Genomic DNA, 26,570 nt, shown 5'->3' with positions numbered 1-26,570 from the left:
TTTTAATGATTTTTACAAGTTTACTTACATGTGATGTTAATGATATTGTTTGATAATTTCTGTTAGATTAACTTTTTTGAAATGGACATAAACCTGGATCACCTTCAGGCAGTTAACCAGGTCCTCCAAATTTCTTGGCAGAGATGAGTGTGCATTTCTAGTGTTACAACTATTTATTGGAACATCTCAATTAGTTTTCAATTATTGGAGTCCTATTTTTCCCATCTATATTACAACTTGAAACTTGAATTTCTCCCTTTAGTTTTCCAGCTTGAGAAATACTGAGTGGGTTTTTCCCTTCCGGTTTTCTAACTTCAGGTCTTTGCACATTTCATTAAAATGCTTTGTCAAAAAAATAAAATACTTTCTCTTCTCAAGTCACCATTTGAAATCTGGACTGTTTTTTATTTCATTTTTTCCATTTGTTGTAGCTCTGTATGTTCAGGAGCAAGTTTCAGTCTCTCTTTTTAAAACATTTTATTGAGGGCTCTCACAGTTCTTGTAACAATCCACACATCAATTGTATCAAGCACATTTATACATATGTTGCCATCATTCTTTTCTAGACATTTATTTTCTATTGGGCCCTTGGTGCCAGCTCCTCTTTTCTGAGGGTTTTATCTATCTTGGATTCCCTGTGATGCCAGCTCTTATCTGTACAAGTGTACATGCTCTGGTCTAGCCGGATTTGTAAGGTAGAACTGAGTTCATGATCATGCTTTGGTGGGTGGGGGGGTTTGAGGTGAGAAGAACATTAAAGAATTAGAGGAAAGTTGTATGTTTCAACCATGCTATAATGCACCTTCACTGGCTCATCTCTTCTTCATGACCCTTCTGTAAAGGGATGTCCAATTGTCTACAGATGGGCTTTAGGTCTCCACTCCGCACTCCCCCTCCTTCACATTGATATGATTATTTTGTTCTGGGTCTTTGATGCCTGACACCTGATCCCATTGACACCTCATGATCACACAGAATGGTGTGCTTCTTCTCTATCTTCAAACACGCTATATCATTTGATAACCGGGCACCATCACCACATTTGCTTATGCACCCATTTTGTCTTCAGCAATTGTGTCAGGAAAGTGAGCATCACAGAATGCCTAATTATTAGAACAAAGTATTCTTGCATTTAGGGAGTACTTGAGTAGAGGGCCAATATACGTCTGCTACGTTAATACTTCACATATAAATATATGTACATAGATTTCTGTCATTATACATATGTATTTTTTACATATGTACATGCCTGTATTTAAACCTCTATAAATGTCCTTTGCCTCCTAGTTCTTTCCTCCATTTCCTTTTCCTTTCCTCTTGGCCCACTATCATGTTCGGCCTTCATTTGGGTTTCAGTAATTCCTCTCAACTACATTGCCCTTGATCAAGCCCCATCAGGCATCCTATGCCCTCCTTGCCATTGCTTTTAGATCACTTGTTGTTCCCTTGTCCCTAGGTTTATTGACCCCATCTTCCTTTCCCCTGCCTTTCGCTCTCCCATGTACCCCAAGAACCACTGGCCCCGTTGTTTTCTCCTCTGGATTGTTCATCCTGGCTATCTTATCTAGATAGGCATAGAGAGACAATAATATGCACAAAAACAAGACAGAGCAAAACAACACACACACAAAAAAAACCAACGACAAAAAAGAAAGAGCCTATAAATAGTTTGTTGACCTTTAGGAGTGTTTTCAAGTCAAGTCTGCTGGGGTGCCAAGTCCTGGCCCCAAAGTCTATTTTTGGTATTCCCTGGGGACTTCATTGCTTTGCTCCCCTTGCTGCTGTGTTACACACCCTTAGTGTTTCTCCTGGGTGTGGTGGGGTCAGATTGGGCACAATTCCCATACTGTAAGTCCACTGTTGTCCCCCATTCGGTCTCTTCTGAAATTCATTTAGTCTTTTTTTCTTTATCTTTTTAATGACCTTTGGCAATTTTCATATCTGTCAATCAACTTCATTGGTCATTAGTGTTTAAAGCATTAAATATATTCTTGAGATTTGTGGGCGTGTTTTTATTTTCTTCATTTTCAACTTGACCTTGTTCTAATTATATTGAATTTCATCACCTTCTTCTATAAATGTAGCCCATTTGATTCTATATATGCTATCTGGCAAGGCCTACGATTTGTATAGTCCTCATTCATGTGTTTGAAAAAGGTAATTGGTCTGGCAAAGTTTATCATACATTCTTTCAATGCCATTTTTTTCAACTACAGATCCTTGTTTCCAATTTTTGCATTCCACTCACTAGTAATTCATCTTGATTGTATATATAACCAATTAAAATTTCAGATTCGTAGAAACTTCAATTTCTTTATAGTTGGCGTTTGTGATTGGAACATAAATTTGAATAGCAGTATTAACTGGTCTCCCTCATAGGCATATGGATATGATCCCATCCCCGACAACACTGTATCTGAAAGTAGATCCTGAAATGTTCTTTTTTAATGAATCTAAGACCATTCCTTTTTGATTTATCATTCCTGGTATAACAGACCATATGCTTAACCAATTAAAAATGTCCCTAACATGTTCATTTCCACTCACTAATGTCTAGGATAACAATCATTTCATTTCTGACAACTTCCCAGATTCTTTTTTTTTTCTCCAAACAATAAACATGGCTTTATTTTTTGCCTGGTTTTGGAATGCGCGCGTTCTGTAATCAGCCACCGTGTTCACTTCCAGGTAGCTTCCTCATTGGGTCTCAACTCCCTTTTAAATAATAAACTCTTATTCCGGAAGGCAGTCAGTTTCTCATCATTCTTTCTGTCCAGATAACATCCAACGACAAATCCCACAGGGACCAGGATATGGACCCAGTGGTCACGTACCATCTGAATTAAATTCATCATGATTGCTGTGCCCGGGTGCCAGCCACGACCCCACGGACCCAAGGGCAGCGGCGAGCTGCCAACTTCCCAGATTCTAACTTCATACATGACTATTCTATTAATGGATGTCTGTGGCGATTCCGTCTCACTTTGAGTTGAGTCACATTGGTAAACAACGCTCTACTCCTTCCATGTTGTTCAATCACTTGAATTATGGTATACGGTCCCTCATTCTACTTTGCGTTCCTTCCAGCCTGCAGCCTGCGGGACTCATGTGCTCCACCTGTTAACAAGTTTTCCTCTGGACAATTCTTTCAGAAGCACATCATCAGGTCACCTTCCTAATCTGGACACTTCACTGAAGCATCTCATCCAGCTTGTATTTGAGATACTGGTGGCATAGCTTTCCATATCACAGCAACATACAAACCCCCACAGTACAACAAACTGAAAGGAGGTAGGTGGTTACAAAGCAAAGATTTCAACAATTACCTAGTGTCAGAGAACAGAGTTTAGAGTTTATATCCTGCCAAGGTAGAAGTTTTTAATACCTAGATAAATCTTCGTAAAAATGTCAAAACAAGAATAAAGTAACTTCCTTAAAGCTTCTAGACAGAAGAAGATTGGATTTCATGTCAATGTGAAGATATATAAAAGTGTAGGGGTGGTATCCAACCTGTTATCAGGTCACAGTCTGAGGGTGCTTCCTTGTGGACATGGCCTTTTCTTAAGAAGAGCCCGAAGATCCTCCTTTCCTCTCTCTATGCCTTTCTCCTCCTTCTTGGGAGACCCTATGAGCTACCAGAGCCCTGTTTCCACTGACCTTGGAGCCAAGAAACGTGGCACCCACCGGCCTATAATCTCTCTGCATGTGGCTGTGTGAGTCTGAAAAGGGCCTTATGGACTAGTACTGGAGTTGTTGACTTGAGCTGGACTGGCCTGGGATGTTTTCTTAATAGTTTCATGAGCAGAAAACTCTTTCTTACACATGAGTGTCACTGGATTTGTTTCTCTAGTCAGCCCTGCCTAACACACAACCAAAAATCCTACAAAGCCTTCATATCAGCGATGCAAAATGGAGCAATGCTTTCAAAGCTATGAAGGAAAATAATTTTCTATCAAAGTAGATGTAAAAATGAACACAAAGGTTCAGGCACAAAGAGAGGATTTATAGGGCAGAATTGATTTAAAGCTGAGGGGACTGTAGCTGTCACATACTCACATAACCGGTACAGTAACAGATTTCAAAGCCTAGCCATGACTGTGGCTGCTAGGGGTCATTGAGTCGGCTCCAATCCACAGTGACTGCGCACTACGGAAGAAACCACTGCCTGGTCCTGCGCTACCCTCACAACTGTTCCTATGCCTGAGCCCACTGACGCAGCCACTGTGTCACTCCGTCTTGTCAAGGGACTTCTTTTTCTCTGACCTCCTCTTTAGCAAACATGACATCTGTCTCCAGTGACTGGTTGCTCCTGACAATACGTCCAAAGCAGGGAAGATGAAGTCTTGCCATCATGCCTCTAAGGGCAGAACTTCTTCCCAGGTAGGTCTGTCTTCTGTCAGTCCATGCTATGTTCAACATTCTTCGCCAGCTGCACCATTATTCATTGTCCGACTTTCACATGCATGTGACGTAGGAGAAAATACCCTAACCTGTCAGGTGCACCTCAGTCCTCAAGGTAACATATCCCCTTGCTCGGCAGTGCGCTCAAGAGGTCTGGGCAACAGACTGACCTAATCCAACGTGTCTTTTGATCTCCTGACTGCTGCTTCCATGAACACTGACTGTGGATGCAAGTAAGACAAAATCTTTGACAACTTCAATCAGTTCCTTACACTAAGTTGTAATCCACACTGAATCCTTGATCTTCATCAGCCAGTGCTTCAAGTTCTCCTCACTGAAAGTAAGCAAGCTTGTGTCGTCTGCATACACTAAACGTTAATAAGCCTCCCTCCAACCCTGATGCCACACTCTTCTACTAGAATCCAGTTTCTCTGAGGGTGTGCTCAGCGTACAGACTGAACAATTATGGTGAAAAGATACAACTCTGATGCATACCGTTTCTGACTTTAAACCAAGAAGCATTCCCTTGCTCTCTTTGCACAACTGCCTTTTGATCCCTGTACAAAGTTCTGAATGAACACAACGCCTATTCTGCTCAAGGCTATCCAGTTTATTATGGTCCACACAGTCGAATACCTTTGTATAGCCAATGAAAGACAAGTACACATCTTTCTGGTATTCCCTGATTGCAGCCGAAGATCCATCTGACATCTCTGAAGGCAGTTCCATCAATGAATGGCTGCAACCGTTGTTAGATCGTCGTGAAAATTTTACTTGTGCGTGTTATCAATGATACTCTATTTGGGTTGCTTCTAGTCAGTTGGCCGAGTAGTTTATCCTCACAATCCCCTGGCATAGATGAGGAAGTGTTTTCAGTGCTTTTAAAAACATTTCAATGGGTATTTCTGTCAACTATTGGAGCCTTGTTTTTGGCTAATGCATTCAGTCTAGTTTGAACTTCCTTCAACACCATTGGTTCTTGCTCATATGCAAGAATCTCTGAAATGGTGCACTGTTGACTAGTTCTTTTCGGTACAGTGACTGTATTCTTTCTACCTTCTCCTGATATACTTCTTGCATTATTCAATATTTTGCCTATAGAATGTTTCAAAATTGCAATTCAACCACACACGATATAGTCATTTTCTTAGGAAAGTATAACTACCAAAATAAGACACATAAAAAATTTATTAAAACAATGTATTTGTCCCCGTACGGGCCACCAAAAAAAAAATGTATTTGAAGAGATTTAGGTTTTCAAAGTTTTATTAACAAAAAGGCTTTAAGCCCTGATGGTGCCCGGTTAACAAAAGATACAATGTCTGTCTCACAGGGAATCCAGGACAGATAAACCCTCCAGGACCAGTGGTGACAGTGGCAATACAAGGAGGGTGGGGAGGGTGGGTTGTAAAGGGGGAACCGATTACAGGGATGTACATATAACCTCCTCCCTGGGGGACAGACAACAGAAACATGGGTGAAGGGAGACTTCGGACAATGTAAGATATGACAAAATAATAATTTATAAATTATCAAGGGTTCATGAGAGAGGGAGGAGCAGGGAGGGAGGGGAAAATGAGGAGCTGATGCTAAGGGCTTAAGGGGAGAGCAAATGTTTTGAGAATGATGAGGGTAACGAATGTATAAATGTGCTTGACACAATGGATGTATGAATGGATTCTGTTAAGAGTTGTATGAGCCCCCAATAAAATGATTAAAAAAAGTAGTGTCTGGGGTCTTACAGGCTTGAAGAGAAACAGGCGGCCATCTAGCTCAGAAACAACAAATCCACGTCGAAGAAGGACACTAGCCTATGCGATCATCAGGTACTATAGGGATCAGGTACCAGGCATCATCAGAACAAAAAAATCTTATCATTGTGAATGAGGGGGAGTGCGGAGTGGGGACCCAAAGCCCATCTGTAGATAACTGGACATCTCCTTACAGAAGGGTCTCGGGGAGGAGACCAGCCAATCAGGGTACAGTGTAGCAACGATGAAACACAACTTTCCTCTAGGTCAGAGGTCCTCAAACTAGGGCCGCATGTGGCCCACCGAGGACATTTATCCGGCCCGCCAGGTATTTTAGCCCCAATTGTTTTTTTACTTCAAAATAAGATATGTGCAGTGTGCATAGGAATTTGTTCATAGTTTTTTTTTAAACTACAGTTCGGCCCTCCAACGGGTCTGAGGGACAGTGAACTGGTGCCCCGTTAAAAAAGTGTGAGGACCCCTGCTCTAGTTCTTACATGCTTCCTCCCCCGACTATCATGATCCCAGTTCTACCTTACAAAACTGGCGAGACCAGAGGATGTACACTGGTACAGATAGGAACTGGAAACAGGGAATCCAGGACAGATGAACCCTTCAGGACCAGTGGTAAGAGTGGCAGTGGCGATACCAAGAGGGTAGAGGGAAGGTGGGGTAGAACGGGGGAACCAATTACTAGGATCTACATATAATCCTCTCCCTGGGGGATGGGCAACATAAAAATGAGTGAAGGGACATGTCGGGCAGCCTAAGACATGACAAAATAATAAAAATTTATAAATTATCAAGGGTTCATGGGGGCGGGGGGACAGGAAAAAATGAGGAGCTGATACCAAGGGCTCAAGCAGAAAGCAAATGTTTTGAGAATGATGAGGGCAATAAATGCACAAATGTGCTTGACACACAATGGATGGATGGATGGATTCTGATGAGTTGTATGAGCCAGTAAAATGATTAAAAAATTAAATCATACTAGTTATAAAATATCACGTCTAAAAAAAGTAAATATGAAAATAAAATAGACATTTTTAACTCAGCCCTGGTGGCACAGTGGTTGAAGTGCTCAGTTGCTTACTGAAAGGCCAATGATTTATACCCACCTGCTGCTCCAAGCGAGAAAGATGTGACAGGATGCATTTATAGAGACACAGTCTTGAAGACCCTACAAGGCAACTCTACTCTGTCCAATATGGTCACTGCATATAGGAACTGACTTGACAGCAGCAGGGTTTTTAAGGACTCAGAAAACTTGTCTCTCACAAGCTCTTTCTGGGGAAATTACTTGAGGGTGTGCTCTAGCAAGAAGGGAAAAAACATGGAAAGACAAAAGAATCTTAAAAAATGAGAACCCAACTCAGAATAGCAGTAGAGCACAGGTTCATGATGACAGAGAAAATATAAAACTGGAAGAGAAAGATTAAAATTCAAATAGGAAGGTGACATGGATGAAACTGTGCACTAGAAACACAGATACACACACAGCACAGGAGACAGGTGCAATCAAGAAAAGGAAGGAACTAACATGACCAAGCCACTGACGTGAACCTTTAGCCTCCAGAATGATGAAAGTTAAATGTCTCTTCATTGAGCCAACAGCTTGTGTCTCTGCAGCACTAGGTAACTAAGCTAGAAGGTTCTGAAGAAAATGGAGATTCTTAATATCCAAAGTAAAAACAGAAGGGAAAAATGATATTTTTATTATTGTAATAGATGTTCTGCTATTAAAAAAAAGGGTCAATGAGTTAAACAGATTGGGTCTAGGAGTAGAAATAGTTTGGGGGGGGGGGAAGGAAGACTACTTTTCATTATTAGTCCTAAAGTTTTGTGTGCTTTTATGACCATCTACAGTGATAATAATTTAAAAAGCTAAAAATAAGGCCATTAGACAAACATCCAATTATCCAATTTCTAATCCCATAAAGAGTTAGAGTCTGGGAAGCACACACGCGTACCTCTACCCTGTCTTATAAAGTGGCTATGAGTTGGCACTGACTCAACTGAAATGAATTTGGGTTTATTTGGTCTATGGAGGTGAGGGGCTAGGACATTAGTTCAATTTAACTTGGAATTTAATAACAGCAAAACGTAACTTTCTGGTTTAAAAAAAAGTGTGTATACGTCTGTATTTCATATCCTATAATAGTAATCTCGCAAACACTTTTTGACAGGCTTAAAATATCAAGCTTGGTGTTAACAAACCCAGGGACAAGGGAATAACAAGTTATCCAAAATCAGTAGCAAGGAGGATGAGAGGCCTGGTAGGGCTTGATCAAGGACAATGTAACCAAGAGGAATTACTGAAGCCCAAATGAAGGCTGAGCATGATAGTGGGACAAGAGGAAAGTCAAAGGAAATAGAGGAAATAACTAAGAGGCAAAGGGCTTTTACAGAGGTCTAAATACAGGCATGTGGATATGTAAATATACTTATATATGACCGTGGGTAAATAGATCTATGTGCATATATTTATAAGTTTAGTATTAAGGTAGCAGATGGACATTGGGCCTCCAATTCAAGTACTCCCTCAATGCAAGAACACTTTGTTCTATAAAACTGGCATTCCATCATGCTCATCTTCCAGACACGATCGCTGAAGACAAATGGGTGGGTACATAAGCAAATGTGGTGAAGAAAGCTGATGGAGCCTGGCTATCAAAAGATATAGCACCGGGGTCTTAAAAGTAAACAAATAGGAGAAGGTGCAGCCTGAGCGTCCCACAGGGGCCAGCGACGCGCGGACATGCGGTGTCAGGACCCAGGCTCCTGAAGGCGAGGCCGAGCAGAGGCGCTCCGTGGGCAGCAGACAGGAGCCAAGCTTTCTGGGGTCCGAAGGGGAGAGCGCCCACGCACAATCGCCCGGGCTGTCCTGCCAGTCAGGGCCAGAGGGCTTTGTGCCTCTCCCTGAACGACTGGATTCACTGGCCTGCAGATTTTCACCAACCAGCAGCTTAGAGGAAGAAGGAAGAAGTGCCTGGTTTGGGTATTATTATTTCTGGGATGTCCTCATGAGAGACTGAAATTTGTGAGCATCATTGGAGCTGATACAGATTAGACAAAGGTAGAGCATCCCAGTTGCTGGCAGTGTTATAAGGACCAAAGAAAATGACCAAGGCTCAGTTCCTTTTGCAGGACCAGCAGTAGACCTGTCCCAATGAGGTAGAGCTTCAGGATGCTCTATGATCTGCCCTGCTGTATCTCACAAAACCAAATACCCATCAAGTAAATAAATCCCTCTTCAAGATGTGGAAGCTGGAACCACTGACATTCAACGATGTGGCTGTAAAGTTCACCCGGGAGGAATGGCAGCTCCTGAACCCTGCTCAGAAAGCCCTGTATCAGGATGTGATGTTGGAGAACTATCACAACCTGGTTTCCACTGAAATCCAGAAAGATGATGATCATTTGCTTGAGCACTTGCAATGTGAAAGATGCATGAACAGAATAGAACAATGCTATACATTTAATACAGATTCTCAGCATAAAAATAATTTTCCTCCAAAGGAAACTTGTGAGATGTTTGGATTACAAGAAAAAATTGTAAAATCAGATTTAATCATTCTAGAATTAAATCAGAACAGAAGCAACAAAATACAGAAGTCAGTTTTACTCAGTGAAGATGAGAAAACTTTTCTCCACATTGAACAAGAGCAATTTTGTACTGAAATGAAATTCCCTGAGTGTGAACCACCTAGGCTCATGAAGTCACAATGCATTCAACATCAGGAGTCTGATGAAATTGAGAAACCACACACAGGAAATAAATGTGGCACAACCTTCATCGAGGACTCTGTGCTCTACGAGCACCAGATTATTGATATACTAGATAAGACCTATGAATGCAGTCAGTGTGGGCAAAAATTCAAGGAAGTGTTCAAACTCAATGAACATTATCAAAAAAGTCTTAAAGGACAAAAGCTAGGAAAATGCTTGCAATGTGGGAAAACTATTCACAGTGTATCATACCGCAAGGGACATCAGGAACCTCATGTGGCAGGAATGTCCTATGTATGCAGTGAATATGGGAAAGGCTTCACCAGGAAGCGTGATCTCGCTGCTCATCAGCAAACTCATACTGGAGAGAAACCCTATGTATGTGGTGAATGTGGCAAAGGCTTTATCCAGAAGACTGCTCTCACTTTTCATCGGCGAACTCATACTGGAGAGAAACCCCATGTATGTGGTGAATGTGGAAAAGCTTTTATCAGGAAGAATATGCTTACTGTTCATCAGCGAACTCATACTGGAGAGAAATCCCATGTATGTGGTCAATGTGGAAAAGCCTTTCTCAGGAAGGATGGTCTCACTGTTCATCAGCGAACTCATACTGGAGAGAAACCCCATGTATGTGGTGAATGTGGCAAAGCCTTTATCCAGAAGATTTCTCTCACTGTTCATCAGCGCACTCATACTGGAGAGAAACTCCATGTATGTGGTGAATGTGGCAAAGCCTTTATCCAGAAGACTGCTCTCACTGTTCATCAGCGAACTCATACTGGAGAGAAACCCCATGTATGTGGTCAGTGTGGAAAAGCTTTTATCAGAAAGGGTAAACTTACTGATCATCAGCGAGCTCATACTGGAGAGAAATCACATGTATGCGGTCAATGTGGAAAAACCTTTCTCAGGAAGGATGGTCTCACTGTTCATCAGCGAAATCATACTGGAGAGAAACCCCATGTATGTGGTGAATATGGAAAAGCCTTTTTAAGGAAGAACGATCTCACTGTCCATCAGCGAACTCATACTGGAGACAAACCTCATGTATGTCGTGAATGTGGAAAGGCCTTTATCACGAAGACTGCTCTCACTGTTCATCAGCAAACTCATACTGGAGATAAACCCCATGTATGTAGTCAATGTGGAAAAGCCTTTCTCAGGAAGGATGGTCTCACTGTTCATCAGCGAACTCATACTGGAGAGAAGCCCCATATATTTAGTGAATGTGGCAAAAGCTTCATTCATAAAAGCAATCTCAAAACTCATGTACAAATTCACATGAGAAAAACCCTATGTATGTGTTGAGTGTGGTAAAGCTTTCAGCCAGACGCAATGCCTTACAGCACATCAGAGATTTCACACAGGAAAGAATCCCTTTTGCATGAATTAAATGTGGAACATCTTATGTGTGGACGTCAGATCTTGTTAAACATAAGACATTTTCAACAAGAAAACCTTTCATTGGTGTTAGTGTGACAAAGTTTTCAAAACTAAGGAAGAGGTGCTGGAGTTTGGCCTGGGCCAAGTGTGGGAACGGACAGTTTTGATTTACCATATGAGTACCCATGTTCTGTGTTGCTGTCCCTCTACTGACATGGCCCACCATTTTGGGGGCAGATGACTTTGCAGACTTCCACAGAATGTATGCGCTTCCAGCTTTCAGTACCTGAAATAGAGCTGAACCTGGTGTTTCTGGTTCACAGATGTACCAACCAGTAGAGTGCCCACCTAGTTGCCAGTTGTGCCTGCCACACTTGCATTCTCTTTGTTACCTCCCCCTCCCACTGGAGACAGCACAGAAGTACCATAAAATAAAAATAAAGAAAATAGAAGATGTGTGGGAACAATTCATCCTGAGGATGAATGGACCACAGTGAACCTCAACCTCCACAACCCTGAGACAAAAAGAACTAGATGGTGCCGAGTTTCCACTGCTAATTACTCTAAAGGGATCACAAAAGAGGGTCCTAATTTGAGTGGGAGAAGAAAGTGGAACAAACCAAAATCATCAAATAGATCAGGCTTACTGATCTGATGTAGACTTGGAATCCCCAGATTATGGCCTCTAGTGACTCTTCACTCTTGGACCTGTATTCAATCCTCTGACTCAGATTTCAGCCCAACAATATACAGGCTTAGAGGGGAAGAATTACATCTGAGAGATATACACTCCTTAGAACAATCAACGATACTAAATCAAAAGGACAGCATTTGCTTATGGATAAGAACTTTTGAAAACAAAAAGGAATAGGAAAGAAGGATGAATAATATAAAAACACAAGGAGGGCTGAAGTGGGAAGAAGGTTGGTATGTCTTGGGAATTGCAATCAATGTATGAATGTGCCAACCACATAAATGGGGTTTCTCTTCAATTTACTCTGTAAAGTTTTAAATCATAAAAAAGTTTTTAATAAAAAAAAAAGTAAACAAATAGCCATCTAGCTCACAAGCAACGAAGCCCACATGGAAGAAGCACACCAACCTGTGTGACCACGAGGTGTCAAAGGGATCAGGTATCAGGCATCAAAGAATTAAAAAATCATCATTGTGAATGAGGGGGAGTGCGAAGTGGGGACCTAAAGCCCATCTGTAGGCCACTGGACATCCCCTTACAGAAGGGTTGCGGGGAGGGGACCAGCCAGGCAGGGTGCAGTGTAGCAACGATGAAATATACAACTTTCCTCTAGTTCTTACATGCTTCCTCCACCACTATCATGATCCCAGTTTTACCTTACAAGTCTGGCTAGACCAGAGGATGTACACTGGTACAGACAGTAACAGGAAACACAGGGAATTCAGGGTGGATGATCCCTTCAGGACCAGTGGTGAGAGTGGCGATACCGGGAGGGTAGAGGGAGGGTGGGGTAGAAGGGGGGACCCGATTACAAGGATCTACATATAACCTCCTCCCTGGGGGACGAATAACAGAAGAGTGGTAAGGGGAGACGTCGGACGGTGTAAGACATGATAAAATAATAATTTATAAATTATCAAGGGTTCATGTGGGAGGGGTTGGCAGGGAGGAAGGGGGAAAATGAGGAGCTGGTGCCAGGGGCTCAAGTAGAAAGCAAATGTTTTGAGAATGAAGGTGGCAACAAATGTACAAATGTACTTGACACAATGTATGTATGTATAGATTGTGAGAAGAGTTGTAAGAGTCCCCAATAAAATGATTTAAAAAACAAACAAAAAACCCTCAGCCAAATCTTAATCTAGACTCCACTACTTGCTACCTGTATTACCTTGAACAAGGTTACTAGCCTTCTTCAAAATAAACTTCATTTGTAAATTAGAAATACTAATGCTTCTAATGGCATTAAGTAACATATAAACAGTATCTACCATATAGAAAGCACTGAATATGTGACATAGCTTAATTTTCACTTACATTGGCCACCACTTTTACTTCTTTGTACTGTGCTTCATAGAAAATACCAGCATTTTCCAGTGCTTCCGTTAGTGAGGGTCCATTTTTCACCTGCTTGTCTAATCCATTCACAAATTCCTCCAGTTTAGAGCTCGCCTCTTCAAATTCTTTGGAAAACTTCTTCCCACCTGTTTTATCTAAAAGAATATCAAGATAAAAAGCAATGATAATAATCTTTTGAAAAGTTTCTCTCTGCATGATCTGTAAACCTGTTCTTGATACCTCAATATGCAGTGTTTTCAGCCTTACAGTTTGTGTTTTTTAAATCTGTTCAAACATTTTTTAAAAACCTTTCGTTGTAAACTAGGTGAAGATTGACTGAGTTTATCAATTTTCCATTCAACAATTCAAACACAATTTGCTCCACACTGTAGATCATGATCTCCCCAAGTGTCACTCATGCTGTTTCTACCCTGTGCTTCCCATTTCCATCCCCCCACCATTCAAATCCTGTCTGCCTTCGGAACTTTGTCTTTGAGTAAATGCTGCCCTTTTGATTTCAAATGGTTGCTTGTTCTAATGCGTGCATACCTCCCTAGTGTCCAAATGTTCACCTTAAAGACCTGTCTATTGTTGGGCTGAAAACCCAGACCCTGGAGGTGAAGTCCATTTCAGGCCTGAAGGGAGAGTGACTAAAGGCCATCATCTGGAGGTCCTACCAGTTCTGACCAGTAATCCTGGCATTTAACAATAAAAATTTCTTTTTTGGGTTTATTTTCATCCCTTTTTTTCTCTCTACCTTCTGTGGTTCCTTTCAGAATGGTCAGCAGTAGTAAGTGGGCCCCATCTAGTTCCTCTCATTTTAGCCTCATAGTTTTATAGCTGATACCTTAAGGAAACTTCTAAAAACATAAACAGATTGAATTATTAAGAGGATACATATGAACACTAAAGAATGTATCATACCATGAAGGCACATTTAATTAATGAGAAAAAAATGAGGTATAGGAAAAAAAAGTGCAACTCTAACAAAGTCTGCTGATTCCCAAATGATGCCACTCAGGAATAAAGAGAACGTAATAACACATCTCTTAGATGAGGAAACTCTAAGATCCCCAAAATTAAGTGATTCTGTGTGTATCACACTAAAGATTCTTTCATATCTGAAGATCTTTGTCATACAGTATCAGAAGAGTACAGATTATGAATTATTTTTCAACAACACTAACAAATGCAAACTGTTTACTCTCTTAAATATACGTCTTCAGAATACGACGATAAGGGTACAAAATGTAGCTTTGTCTTTTATCTGCTATATAGCTTAGGCAAACTATTCAACCCCTTAGGTAGTCTGAGATTCCCTATCTGTGAAACAAAGTTTTAAATATCCTTGTGAAGATAAAATTTTATAACCTATGTTAAATGGAAGCACAATAAAGGAACAAAACTATTACTAGAATAATGGCTACCGTAATGAACCCAAGCTGTTACTCATTATTTTGAAAAGTCCTATAAAAAGCCTATTATGTGTCAGGGATTTTCTAGGCCCTGAAGTCATAGCAATGAATAAATTATGTTAATTCCTGCTTTCATAGGACTTAAAGTCTAATATTTAAAAAAGAACCACCTACTATGTAGCTTTAACGGGACATTATACCTCCTATATTAAATAGCACCCCAAATTGACAATTGATACAACAATAAATAATACATGAAAAAAACATATAGGTAAGGAAATATATATGCATAAAACTAGTACCTCGGACGCCAATGGTTTCACAAGTGCTCTCTACACCCTACGCTCTCTTTATGAGGAAAGCTGGTCTGACGGCTGACCAATGGCAGGGCTGAAGAAAGAATCGGAGGTATTCTATCCGAGAGAATGTAAGTTTACCTTTTAAGCATTTGAGGGTTTCTGTGCTGCACACGTCCACCCTCATCGTAGACAACTGCTTCTCCTTCAACTCTATTTGGTCTTCTGAGCGCTTATATAACAAAAGTTCTTCGATGAGGGCCTGAGACTGAACACATGCTAGAGTTATATTTTATTTACAGCATCATTCATTTATTCTTTTCTACTTCTCTTCATCATAGATAAATAAAGCCTAATAAAATCTGAGAATAAAAACTCTTAACAAAACTCTGAAAGGAAAAACCCTTCTTTTTCAATTGTCAGGAAGTCATTATCTCATGTCAAACCAACTTTTCCGTAATGTAGTTTTTAAAATCCCTTTCTCTGGTTTTAAAAAAATCAACTTATGGCTATGGGCTTACGTATGAAACAAAATCTATTGTATGCAAGCATACAAACAATCTTCTTATATTAATTTTAAGCAAATTCTTACTTAGCAGAGTTTCACAGAAAGTCAATTCTCCCTCTATCATAAATTCAATAAAGAACTCTGCTGATAAAAACATTCTCAGAGAAAAGCTATTTCTTCAATTGTGAGTGAAAGTTCCAAGCAATCTAATCCCAACCTGGATTCCTTTAGAACAATTTAAATGTGTTTCAACAATATAGCTAGTGTACATTTCAGTAAAACTAATTCTTAATGTACATACAGGAAACTGTAACAAAAAAACTAAGGCATACTACACATATTTTGTAACTTACTCGGAATTCAGCAACTATCTTCGACTTGAGAGCGGCCTTGGGGTTTGCGGATGCTGTTGGAATTGAACAAAAGGTCATTAAGAATATAGACACAAAGAGTAACTTAATAGAAGAATTTTCCACTTGACGACAGTCAAAAGATTTACTTTTTTAAACATGCAAGTTGATATTATAATTCCCAAAATAAAAAATGGGACACGAAATTTAAATATTTCAAGGTATGGTTATTATAAAAACATGCTACTATTTAGATAGGTCTAATCTACTTACCTCAAATGAACCCTTAAAATTGCATAGAATTACTGATTCAGAGATACTAAGATACATGACGTACCCTTTTCCCCTAATCTGACTCAGTTTAAGAGGATCTTAATACCTCAAATTAACAGTGTTCAAAATCCAATTAATCCTGTGTACCAGCTGTAGAACCTTACAATATCAACTCTATTCTTAGGCATTTAGCTTTGGGTTTCTGTCTCTGATAACTCAATTCATAGAAAAATATAGGCAGGGAAAGTTCTAAGTATATTACCACTGTGGTTGAACTTTGGCTGAAATGATCACTCTTGTTTGTAAGCATGCACCTTAAGATCAAACGCATGCCAAGGTCTCCCTTATTCAGGATGAATATCAAGTGCTCACTGAGGCAAAACCTCCCAACCTCACTGTCTTTCTCCTTGTTCCCTCCACACCTTCAAGTCTCTCTCAACAGTCCTCAGTTTTTATCACATGCAGTATTCCACTCCCTCCATCTGATGCTGGGTAAACAGAGTTAGAGAATGAGCTTCGGCCCGTGTCTAGTCTGGCAGAGCGTATCCCCAAATCTGAAGGATTCCATGGCTCCTACAGAAAGGCTTCTTAATGCCTACTTTCCTCTTCAGTACTGTTGTTTACTGCCAGCGGCCTCTAACTCCACATTGACCTGGTGCTGCTACATCAAGTTTTGTTTTGTTTCTTCTTTCAATTCCCTAACTACTCTTGAATCTTTACTTATTTAAACCCCTTTTCTGCATTTTCTTTGTTTAAAAGTAGTTTTTAGTTTTTAAGAAGTAATTCTCCATGGTGGCTTGTTTAAGTCACTGGGAGCCTCCTAGTCCTGGAAAAACACAGGCTTGCCCATCATTTATGCCAGGTACGATGTCAAATGGTCTATATTTTCTTCTGCTCCAATAAAAGGAGGTAATTTTATATGAGTTGAGATTTTTTTCCTTACTTTGTGATTTCTTCCACTGCTTATTCGGTTGTTTGTTCAGATTTTCTTTCAGCTGCTTCTGAGTTTTGAAAGTGGTACCTGGAAAACATTTCAGGTTTTGCAATCTGGCATTATGGGAAGTTGTTCTGTCTGTCCACTTCAGTGCCAAAGTTGTAGCAAAAAAAGGCAATCCGAGATTGTGTGTTCTTTCTTTCCTGTTCTTTCACTTTTATAAGAAAATTAAAATACCCACCAGATCTAAGAAGCTGTCAAATAAACACAATTTCTATCATCAATAAAATTACCAATTCTGGAAAGAGGGCAAAAGTCTTAAAAATATGATTTAATGAGTTAAAATAAAGAATTTAGCAGCTTCTTAAACATGCTATTTTAAAATAAAATTTCTATTCAAATTATGGTCATGTTATTTATTAGCTATCACCGGTTTCTACTCAGTAACTTTAATTACATGCATCAAATACATAGGGACTAAAAGGTTTGCTCCTCCCCTAAGTGCACATTTACTGTAATTCTAAACCCTAATAGTGTAGGTACTATCAAATTGCTTATTACTAGATAGCTTGCGGGATTGAAACCCTGTCCAAAAATTCTCCAGTAAGAGACGAGGGGAGTAATTATTAAACACAAGGAACAATTTAAGCACATTCAGGAATATAATCTATATGATTACTTTATATGATGGACTTTCTTTAGTTAAAAAAAATCCAACACACCTTCAAAACCAGTTTTAATTCAAAAATTATTATTACAGCATTTAATTTTAATCAAACAGGGTCAGATTATGGATTTACTTTCATTATAAACCAAGAGGATCAAATCTGTGGAGTATATAATTTTAAGACTGAATAGCAACTCGAGTTGTACTTTTCATGAATTTGTGTGTCATCCTTGCGCAGGGGCCATGCTAATCTTCTCTGTATCATTCCAATTTTAGTATATGTGCTACCGAAGTGAGCACTCTAGTTGTACTTTTGTTAAAGAAAAGACACTTACTCAGAGCTTCTCTTAATGCCGTAATCATTTCTTCTGGATACACGTTTCTATCTTCCCAAATTTTAAAGATTCGTTCTACAGATTTAGATACAGAGGGATCCCTGAAAAGAAAAAGCGACACAGATATGTAAAAATGCAATTAAAAAAATTTTAATGTTGATTTATGTAACAAACTAGAAATCTAAGAATAAAGTTACCAATAAAGTCATTTTCTAAATGTCTTCCGTTTATTTTAAAACCTTCCCTGCAATGTCCAGGACTAAAGAAATTTCAGGCTTATAACCTTTCAAGGAACTTTTTCTTTCGAAGTATTTTACTTTATGGTATAAAACAAACACATACTCAAATATTGGAAGCAAAGAGCTGAACTGAGGCAGTAACAAAATGATTCACCAGTTCAGACATTGGTTGGTTCCATTGGTGCACTCTTTGCTTCTGGAACTTGGCTGAAACTACAGTCAGCTCATGTCTTACTGGCTGTGTACATGTTGAGTCACGTGTTTGGCATATGCCTTTACAACTTTTGAAGTTCTACTATTTATTACTTGTCTAAATGTTACTAAATCCTTTTCTTATGTATACCTGCTAGGAGAAAAATGTATAGACAATACTTTGAGAAGAATGTTTTGGGAAGGGTATTAAGGAAAACTACTAAAGAAAGTCAACAGAAGATCTTACCAGTTTTTTCTTTTAAAAATGTTTTATTAGGGGCTCATACAACTCTTATCACAATCCATACATACATCCATTGTGTAAAGCACATGTGTACATTCATTGCCCTCATCATCCAGTTTTCTTTATAACCCAGAAACAAGGCTGTAAAGCACATATTTATTTTCAAGTGGTTAAAAAAAATCATCTGTGCTATTTCTCAGTTGTTCCACCCAAACTATGTTTGGGCTCTTGAAGAGGAGCTATCCCAGGGTTTTTCCTACTGAGCTTCGCAGCATGGTGCCCTAAGGTTCTATACCAATTTTGATTCAATAAATATGTGAACTTTACCCAATAAAGAAATTTCAGATATTCTTATCCAATACTTCTATCAATGACACGGTTGAGTCTATGAATGACATATTGAACTTTTGATGCATAAGAAGTTGAGAGGGCTAGCCAATGTACTAATTAATATAATTAATGGTGGCATCTCCCAAAACAAACTTGCACTAGTATGAGGAAAACTAGATCTAGCAATGATTTTACACACACACACACACACACACACACACACACACACACACACACACACACACACACATATAAAGGTATGGTAAAAATTTTAAGACCAAACATGTACTGGAGATATTTTCCAACAAGCAATCATGTAATACAAATCTAGAATAAAGGAAGAATAAAGGATTCTTTGTTTCCTCTTGAACTCATGTTATTTTAATATAGATACTGATAGATAAAAAATGATAGCACAAGTTACTAGTCACATAAACATATACCTAGCACTCTCTGCTTGGAGGATATTCAAGAAATAACACACAGTGTTACAAAGGGTACATCAAACACCCACATCTACTTTTCTAATACCATTCTCAAAAATAACATAATCCAGGGTTTGAATAATATTAATAAAATGATCCAGATTTCCTGAAAGAAATAAATGGCTTTAGGAATGAGACAGGGATATGCTAGATGAAACTGGAGAATCTTGTAATGCCATATAGCAAGTTCTCATAAAATAAAGAGTATGTCAAAAGGATACAGAAACAAACGAGAGAAACTGACTAAAGCCACAATAATTCGAGCAGTGAAATAAATAATGTAGTATTGGATTTAAGTCAAAGTATAAAATAAGTATGATTTGACATTGATGACAAATAAATTACCTAAATAAAAAGAACAGACAAACATCTAAATAATTTGTGTAGATATTGTGCACCCAGGGAAGGAAAGCCTAATTCTACATTCCTTAACTGTGAGCTGTGCATTACGATTTTTCTCCAAAATACGATATGAAAAGGGGGGAGAGAACAGCTTCTCAGGGAAGAATCCTGTTTTAGTTACCTCTTGCTATTGTAACACAAATACTACAAGTGGGTGGCTTTAATGAACCGAAATGTGTTTTTTCAATATTCTAGAGGCCAAGAGTCAAGACTGGGTTCTTCTATTGTACACAAAGGCACTACAACTACAAGGCGCCTAGCAATAACAATAATAAGAGTCCCAGAAGTTGTCAGAAGTTCTGGGTGTCCCAGAAGTGAGGGGTTCTGACTCTCAAGTGACTTCTACGTTCAGGTTGCTTCAAGAGAAAAATCAGTAAAGTTGAAATGCATTTTACCAGGAAATTTAAATTATGTCTGACATGAGACTAGGGAGGGAATAGGAAAAACAACGCAGAGATGGCACAGCTGTTATAAAGAAGAGGAATCAAACCAGTTCTACGTAAAGCAAGATACAAAAGAGGAACAAAGCTATAAAAAAAAAAAAAGAAAAACGATCTACTATCATTGTCAAAAGACACATGAACTTCTCAAGCAAACCTACTAACTCATGTGAGTGAGCATAACAGGTGCTGTATCAATTTTGAGGTCTCCTGATGGTATAGTGGGTTAAGTGGTTAGCTACTAATTCAAAGTGTTGCGGTTAAAGCCCATCAGTGGCTCTCTAGTTGGAAAGACCTAGAAATGTGCATCCACAAAAGACTCAAGAGCCTAGCTGAGGGAGGGCTTAAAAGCTCATTCTTGGGCAACGGAAGGTGTAACTACTGGTCTCACAGACGGACTGTATAGAAATAGTTAACTGCTTACTTCAGCAGCACAGGTACTAATTCGGAACGATACCAAGAAGATTAGCATGGTTCCTGCTCTACTAGCATTCCATATTTTTCTTAGGGGGCATTGAGTTTATGTTAATGGTGATGGAATAATTGAGGAAAGGATACCAATAGCAGTTGTAAAACATGTGAAGAGTATAATCACTGAAAATGCATTGTGCATTTAGAAGTCGTTGTATTGGAGAATGTTTTGTTGTATATGTTTTTGCCACAAAAAATTACACTAATAACAATGAGTACAAAGAAAAAGAAAATGCTCTAAAATTGATTTTTTAAAAATTTTTTAATTTTTTTTTCTAAAATTGATTATGGTAATGATTGTACAACTCTTCTTGATATGAACGAACAACTGAATTGAATGATATGTGGATGAGGAGCCAATAAAACTTTTTTTAAAAACAGAAATAATTAGTATCTGGGTTGTTACCCAAAATTTCACTATGATATTCAATGTTGCTGTAAAATTTTTTCTTTGATTTTCCTGCACATACACAAAGTTTCCCAGGAGTAGAAGCCTAGGAATGAATCACTAGAGGACAGTGTGTATGTAACTTTTTAAAATGTAACTATTTTTAAAAATGGCTATACCAAGCAACTCTTAACCCAACACCATATGAGAACTCTCATAATGCACAATCTTTCTAACAAAAGTATTGGTGGACTTTAGAACTTTCACCTAGTCTGGTAGCTAATATTAATTCAGCAACTATTAATTCACTGCCTCTCAGCTCCAAATGACCCCTCTTTGGCTCATTTTGTAATCACTAGGGCCAGATTCAGCCAACGCTATTCCCACTTGCCTCAATACAGACCGCCAATAGGGCCCTGAAGTGACACCACAAAGGTAGAAGAGGCGGCAGTGAAATCCTTTCTCAGGAGGAAGAGGACACAGGGAGTCTGGGAGCAGCTTAGCTAAGCAGAGGGCTGCTCTGGGAGTCTGCAACGGGTGCTCCCCAGTCTGCTGCATTGCCACCACGGTGCAGGTAGCAGGCTCCTATACTGAGTCACCCTTCGGACGGGAAGTCCGAATTTCTGTAGAGGAGAGAAGACTCATTCACTGCTCCCTTAGGTATAAGGGCAGTAGTGACTTTCATCACAATCTATCCTATCACACCTTCACAGTTTTCTTTGATCAAGTTTAATGGTTAGCTGCCCTTGATCTATTTCACAACTCTTTACATTAAAATTGTCCCGTCCAAGTTCTGATATGTGGTTTGTCTCCTGATTGTTAGTTATTAAATGTCATCCACTTGATTCTGACAATGTTCAACAAAATTAAACACTGCCAGGTCCTGTCCCAGTCTCACAAGTATGGCTACATTTGAACCCATTATTACAGCTAGTGGCTCTATCCATTTCATTGATGTCCTTCTCCAGGGCCTGTTCTCTCCTGGTAACACAGCCAAGGTCTGTGAAACTTGCCATCCTTGTTCCTAATGAGAATTCTGTCTTCTGTTTAGGTAGTGATTTATACAGTATGTGATGATATTATCTAAAAAGATAATGGTATTACAGCCAACTGAATGCAGAAGGTATAAAAACTTAAGGTTTTCCTGTTAAGATATTAAAGACATATGCAAGATTATAGAATATCCTCAACTCAACTCACTGCCATTGAGTCACTGCTGATTCACAGTGACCCTGTAGGACAGAGTAGAAATGCCCCATGACTTTCCAAGACTGTAACCATTAGCGGGAGTAGAAAGTCCCACCTTTTCCCCAAGGAGCAGCTGGTAGTTGCAAATGGCTAGCCTTGTGGATGTTAGCTCAACATGAAACCATTATGGTGCTAGAGCTCCTCACACTATTTTTTTCCCATAAAAATGTTATTTGTACTCCCTCAGTGCAAAAACACTCTGTTCTATTAAAATGGCATTCCATGATGCTCACATTCCCAACACGATTGCTTCAGATGAAATGGGTGCATAGAAAATGTGGTTAAAAAAAAAGCTGATGGTGCCTGGCTATCAAAAGGTATAGCATCTGGGGTCTTAAAGGCTTGAAGATAAACAAGCGGCCATCTAGCTCAGAAGCAACAAAGTCCACATGAAGAAGTACACCAGTCTGTGTGATCATGAGGTGTCTATGGGATCAGGTATCAGGCATCAAAGAACAAAAAGTCCTATCATTGTGAATGAGGGCGAGTGCAGAGTGGGGAACCAAAGCCCATCTGCAGGCAACTGGACATCCCCTTACAGAGAGGTCTCAGGGAGGAGATGAGCCAGGCAGGGTGCAGTGTAGCAACAATGAAACATACAACTTTCCTCTAGTTCCTAAATGCTTCCTTACCACCCACTATCATGATCCCAAGTCTACGTTACAAATCTGGCTAGACCAGAGGATGTACACTGGTACAGATAGGAACTGGAAACACAGGGAATCCGAGACCGATGATCCCGTCAGGACCAGTGGTTAGAGTGGCAATACCAGGAGAGTGGAGGGAAGGTGGGGTAGAAAGGGGGAACCAATCACAACGATCTACATATAACCCCCTCCCTGGGGGGTAGACAACAGAAACATGGGTGAAGGGAGATGTTGGACAGTGTAAGACATGACAAAATAATAATTTATAAATTATCAAGGGTTCCTGAGGAAGGGGGGTGGGGAGGGAGGGGGAAAAATGAGGAGCAGATATTAAAGGCGCAAGTAGAAAGCAAATGTTTTGAGAATGATGATGGCAACAATGTACAAATGTGCTTGACACAATGGCTGCATGTAAGGATTGTATAAGAGTTGTACAAGTCCCCAATAAAAAAGTTTTAAAAATGTTATTTGTGTTATTTTAGGTGATTAATAATTTTCCTAATATAAGTGCCAATTATAGTGTTTAATTACATATTTATTGTATATATTACTAATTTATAGTTATATATTTAAATCCTTTGTTGGCTGTGTTACAAATTTTTCTGAACATTGGTTTAATCCTACTGCATTTAGGTACTGAATTAACGTGGAATTAATTTTTGTGTATGGTATAAGTAGGATCCAGTTTCATTCTAGGTATTTAATCTTTCTCTTTCCCTAGTACAAAGGATTAAAATGTTTTTCACTTTCTTTGTTCCTTCCATATAGTTAAGATAATTAACACTATTACATTAACTTAAGAGTCCAACAACCTTGGTAAACTCTCTTCATCAAGGTCCACAAGGAACATAGATCCTTTTGGATTTTTCAAGTATACAATCTTATCATCTGGAAATAAGGATGGTTCTGATCTTACTGTGTATACTTGTGTATAAGCCGAGTTTTTCAGCACAAAAAATGTGTTGAAAAACTGGGGTTCGGCTTATATATGGGTCAGTGGCATGACTGGATATCATCTGGTCAAGCCCGACTAACAAAAGGAGGAAATCTCATGAAGCCTGACATAGAGTTAATAGCAAAGTGGGTTCGAGATGCATGGGAAGACATTCCAGAAGACATGGTGGACGACTGCTCTTTGTATGAAAATGACAGCAGTGACGGTGATGACGGCGATCTCAGTGAGGACAGCGTCTATGATGACATCACACCAGCTGAAGCTCTGCATTGGGATACGGATGATGATGAGGAATCCAGTTTTAAAGGATTTTAACTCTTTACATTTTAGCTTGGTTGCGGATTGAGCTCAGGGAATAGTACTCTTAAGCTATCATTGTTGATACCTTATGGTTTTTGTTAAACTTATTTTCCAATTACTGTGCTGGTTTACTAATGTTAAATGACTTGTTGTTTTATTTATGTTTTTTATTTAAAATAAAATACATTACCCCACTGATGTCTCAATTTTTAGTTAATTCTATTTTCATTTGTTTTGATTACTGAAACTCACCAATAGCTTCTGCATTTTCCACCCTAGACTTATACGTGAGTCAATCAGTGTTTCTGGTTTCCCAAGTAATAATTAGGTGCCTCAGCTTATACTCGGCTCGGCTTGTATTCGAGTATATACGTTAATTCTCTTTTTCCAACCCTTCTACTTAACTTCCTTCCATCTCTCTCTCCCTCTTTCTTTGACTTATTGCTCTGAATAAAAGTTAGAAATGCTGATGTGGGACTATTTTATTTTACTCTTAGGTAGTATGTTTTAGATAGGTTTTTACTTTGTATGCTCTTTACTAGACTGATGAAGATCTTTTGTATTCTCGGTTTGTTTTTATAATGGATTTTTCAACTTACTCTGACTGTACCTTTTCAGATTATCACATGACTTCTCTTTCAATTTTTAAGCAGGGTGAGTTATATTATTTTCCAACATTAAGCCAGGTTTCCATTTCTGGGACAAACTACATGTGGTCTAATGTCCTATCCTCTTTATATGGCACTAGATTCCATTTATCATACCTAGATACACAACTAAGATTGTCCTTTAATTTTCCCTTTCTCTGGAAAGGTGTGTATTATAAGATGGAAACTATTTATTTCAATATTTGGTGAATCTTCTGGTAAAGCATCCACACAACAGATTTTTTTATGAGAACATTTCTGATTCCTGATTAAACTTCTTGAATGTTATAGTGTAATTTTTTCATTGATCTACTTTACATTGCTTAAATTTTTGAAACTTACACATTTGTCTAACTCTCCCAATTTATTTTCATAAAGTTGTTCAGATTATCATCATCTTATAGTTGGCAACATCTGTGACAATGTTCATCTTTTACATTCCTAATACAAATAATCCAATGTAAATACATTCCTAATATTATGATGCTGGTGAAGAAAATTGAAAGTATCATGAACTGACAAAAGAACAAACAAATCTGTCTTGCTAGAAATACATCTAGAATGCTCCTTAGAAGCAAGGATGGGAAGACTCTGTGTCACATACTTTATATATATTATCAGGAGAGACCAGTCCCTGGAGAAGGACATCATGCTAGGTAAAGAAGAGGGGCAGTGAAAGAGAGCAAGACCATCAAGAGGATGGATTGACATGGTGGCTGCAAAATTTTAACTTATAAAATGTACTTCATTTATGTCATTCTCATTTTTCCCCTGCAAATGGGTGTAATACAAAGTAGTTGCATATAAAAATATTCTTATAAAACTAAAAAAAAAAAAAAAAAAGTTGTCCTAGGTCATGAAATTGAAAGCCCTAAGAAGCATTAGACTAAAGTGGTATTATGAACCTCACTGGTACAGTGGGATTAAACTTTGGGTTGCAAACCTTAAAAAAAGGTCATTAGTTCAAACCCATCAGCTACTCCACAAGAGAGATGAAGCTTTCTGTTTCAGTCAAGATTAACAGCCTCAGAAACACACAAGGATAATGTGAGTCACTAGGAGTCGGAATTGAACTTGCAGTTGAATGGCAAAGAACTCAGGTTTTGTGGTCCAAACAACATTGGGTAGAAACACTGTCTACGTGCCAAGTACATGTGAGAACTTAAGTAAAGCAAGCTACCTAATTTACTCTAAAATTTACTTTTTCTATAAAATATGGGTAGTAATGTTGTGGTTGTCAGGTACCATCAAAAGTCTTCTTAGACTCATAGTGACCCTATGCACAACAGGACAAAACACTGCTCCTGCACAATCCTCATAATCATTTATATGTGTGAGCCCATTGATGCAGCCTCTGTGTCACTCCATCTCATTGAAGGCCCTCTTCCTTTTCTATAATCCTCTACACTACCTACCAGGTACCATGTACCCCAGAGACTGGTCCTTCCCAATAACATGGCCAAAGTACAGGAGACAAAGTGTTACCACCCTCATCTTTACAGAGCCTT

At 39.0% G+C, this 26,570-nt stretch overlaps 2 protein-coding genes, 1 non-coding gene and 1 pseudogene across 5 annotated transcripts in view; 1 reads left to right on the top strand and 3 right to left on the bottom strand.

The window, feature by feature from the left end:
• RPRD2 (regulation of nuclear pre-mRNA domain containing 2) overlaps window positions 1-26,570 on the bottom strand; it is a 107,083-nt gene that overhangs the window by 24,064 nt on the left and 56,449 nt on the right. For all 3 annotated transcript variants that reach the window (XM_075561207.1, XM_075561216.1, XM_075561223.1), the window contains exons 3-7: window positions 18,075-18,175; window positions 17,082-17,159; window positions 15,869-15,921; window positions 15,149-15,275; window positions 13,276-13,451 (exon numbers count right to left, since the gene is read on the bottom strand). In XM_075561207.1, the coding sequence (XP_075417322.1) occupies window positions 13,276-13,451; window positions 15,149-15,275; window positions 15,869-15,921; window positions 17,082-17,159; window positions 18,075-18,175 (535 nt within the window). The remainder of the gene's footprint in view (window positions 1-13,275; window positions 13,452-15,148; window positions 15,276-15,868; window positions 15,922-17,081; window positions 17,160-18,074; window positions 18,176-26,570) is intronic.
• LOC142437040 (NADH dehydrogenase [ubiquinone] 1 beta subcomplex subunit 1 pseudogene) lies at window positions 2,656-2,893 on the bottom strand (annotated as a pseudogene).
• LOC142429225 (uncharacterized) lies at window positions 9,411-11,277 on the top strand. Its single transcript, XM_075534288.1, is given in 2 exon segments — window positions 9,411-11,167; window positions 11,169-11,277. Coding segments are annotated over 2 exon segments (1,866 nt in total).
• On the bottom strand, window positions 17,933-18,039 carry LOC142438189 (U6 spliceosomal RNA). The gene has a single exon (XR_012782615.1). It is a non-coding gene; the product is annotated as a U6 spliceosomal RNA (small nuclear RNA).

Source organism: Tenrec ecaudatus, chromosome 1, assembly GCF_050624435.1.
Source record: "Tenrec ecaudatus isolate mTenEca1 chromosome 1, mTenEca1.hap1, whole genome shotgun sequence".
NCBI classification, from domain to species: Eukaryota; Metazoa; Chordata; class Mammalia; order Afrosoricida; family Tenrecidae; genus Tenrec; species Tenrec ecaudatus.
The sequence above is the reverse complement of the archived record's forward strand: the minus strand, read 5'-3'. Positions and strand labels throughout refer to the sequence as shown.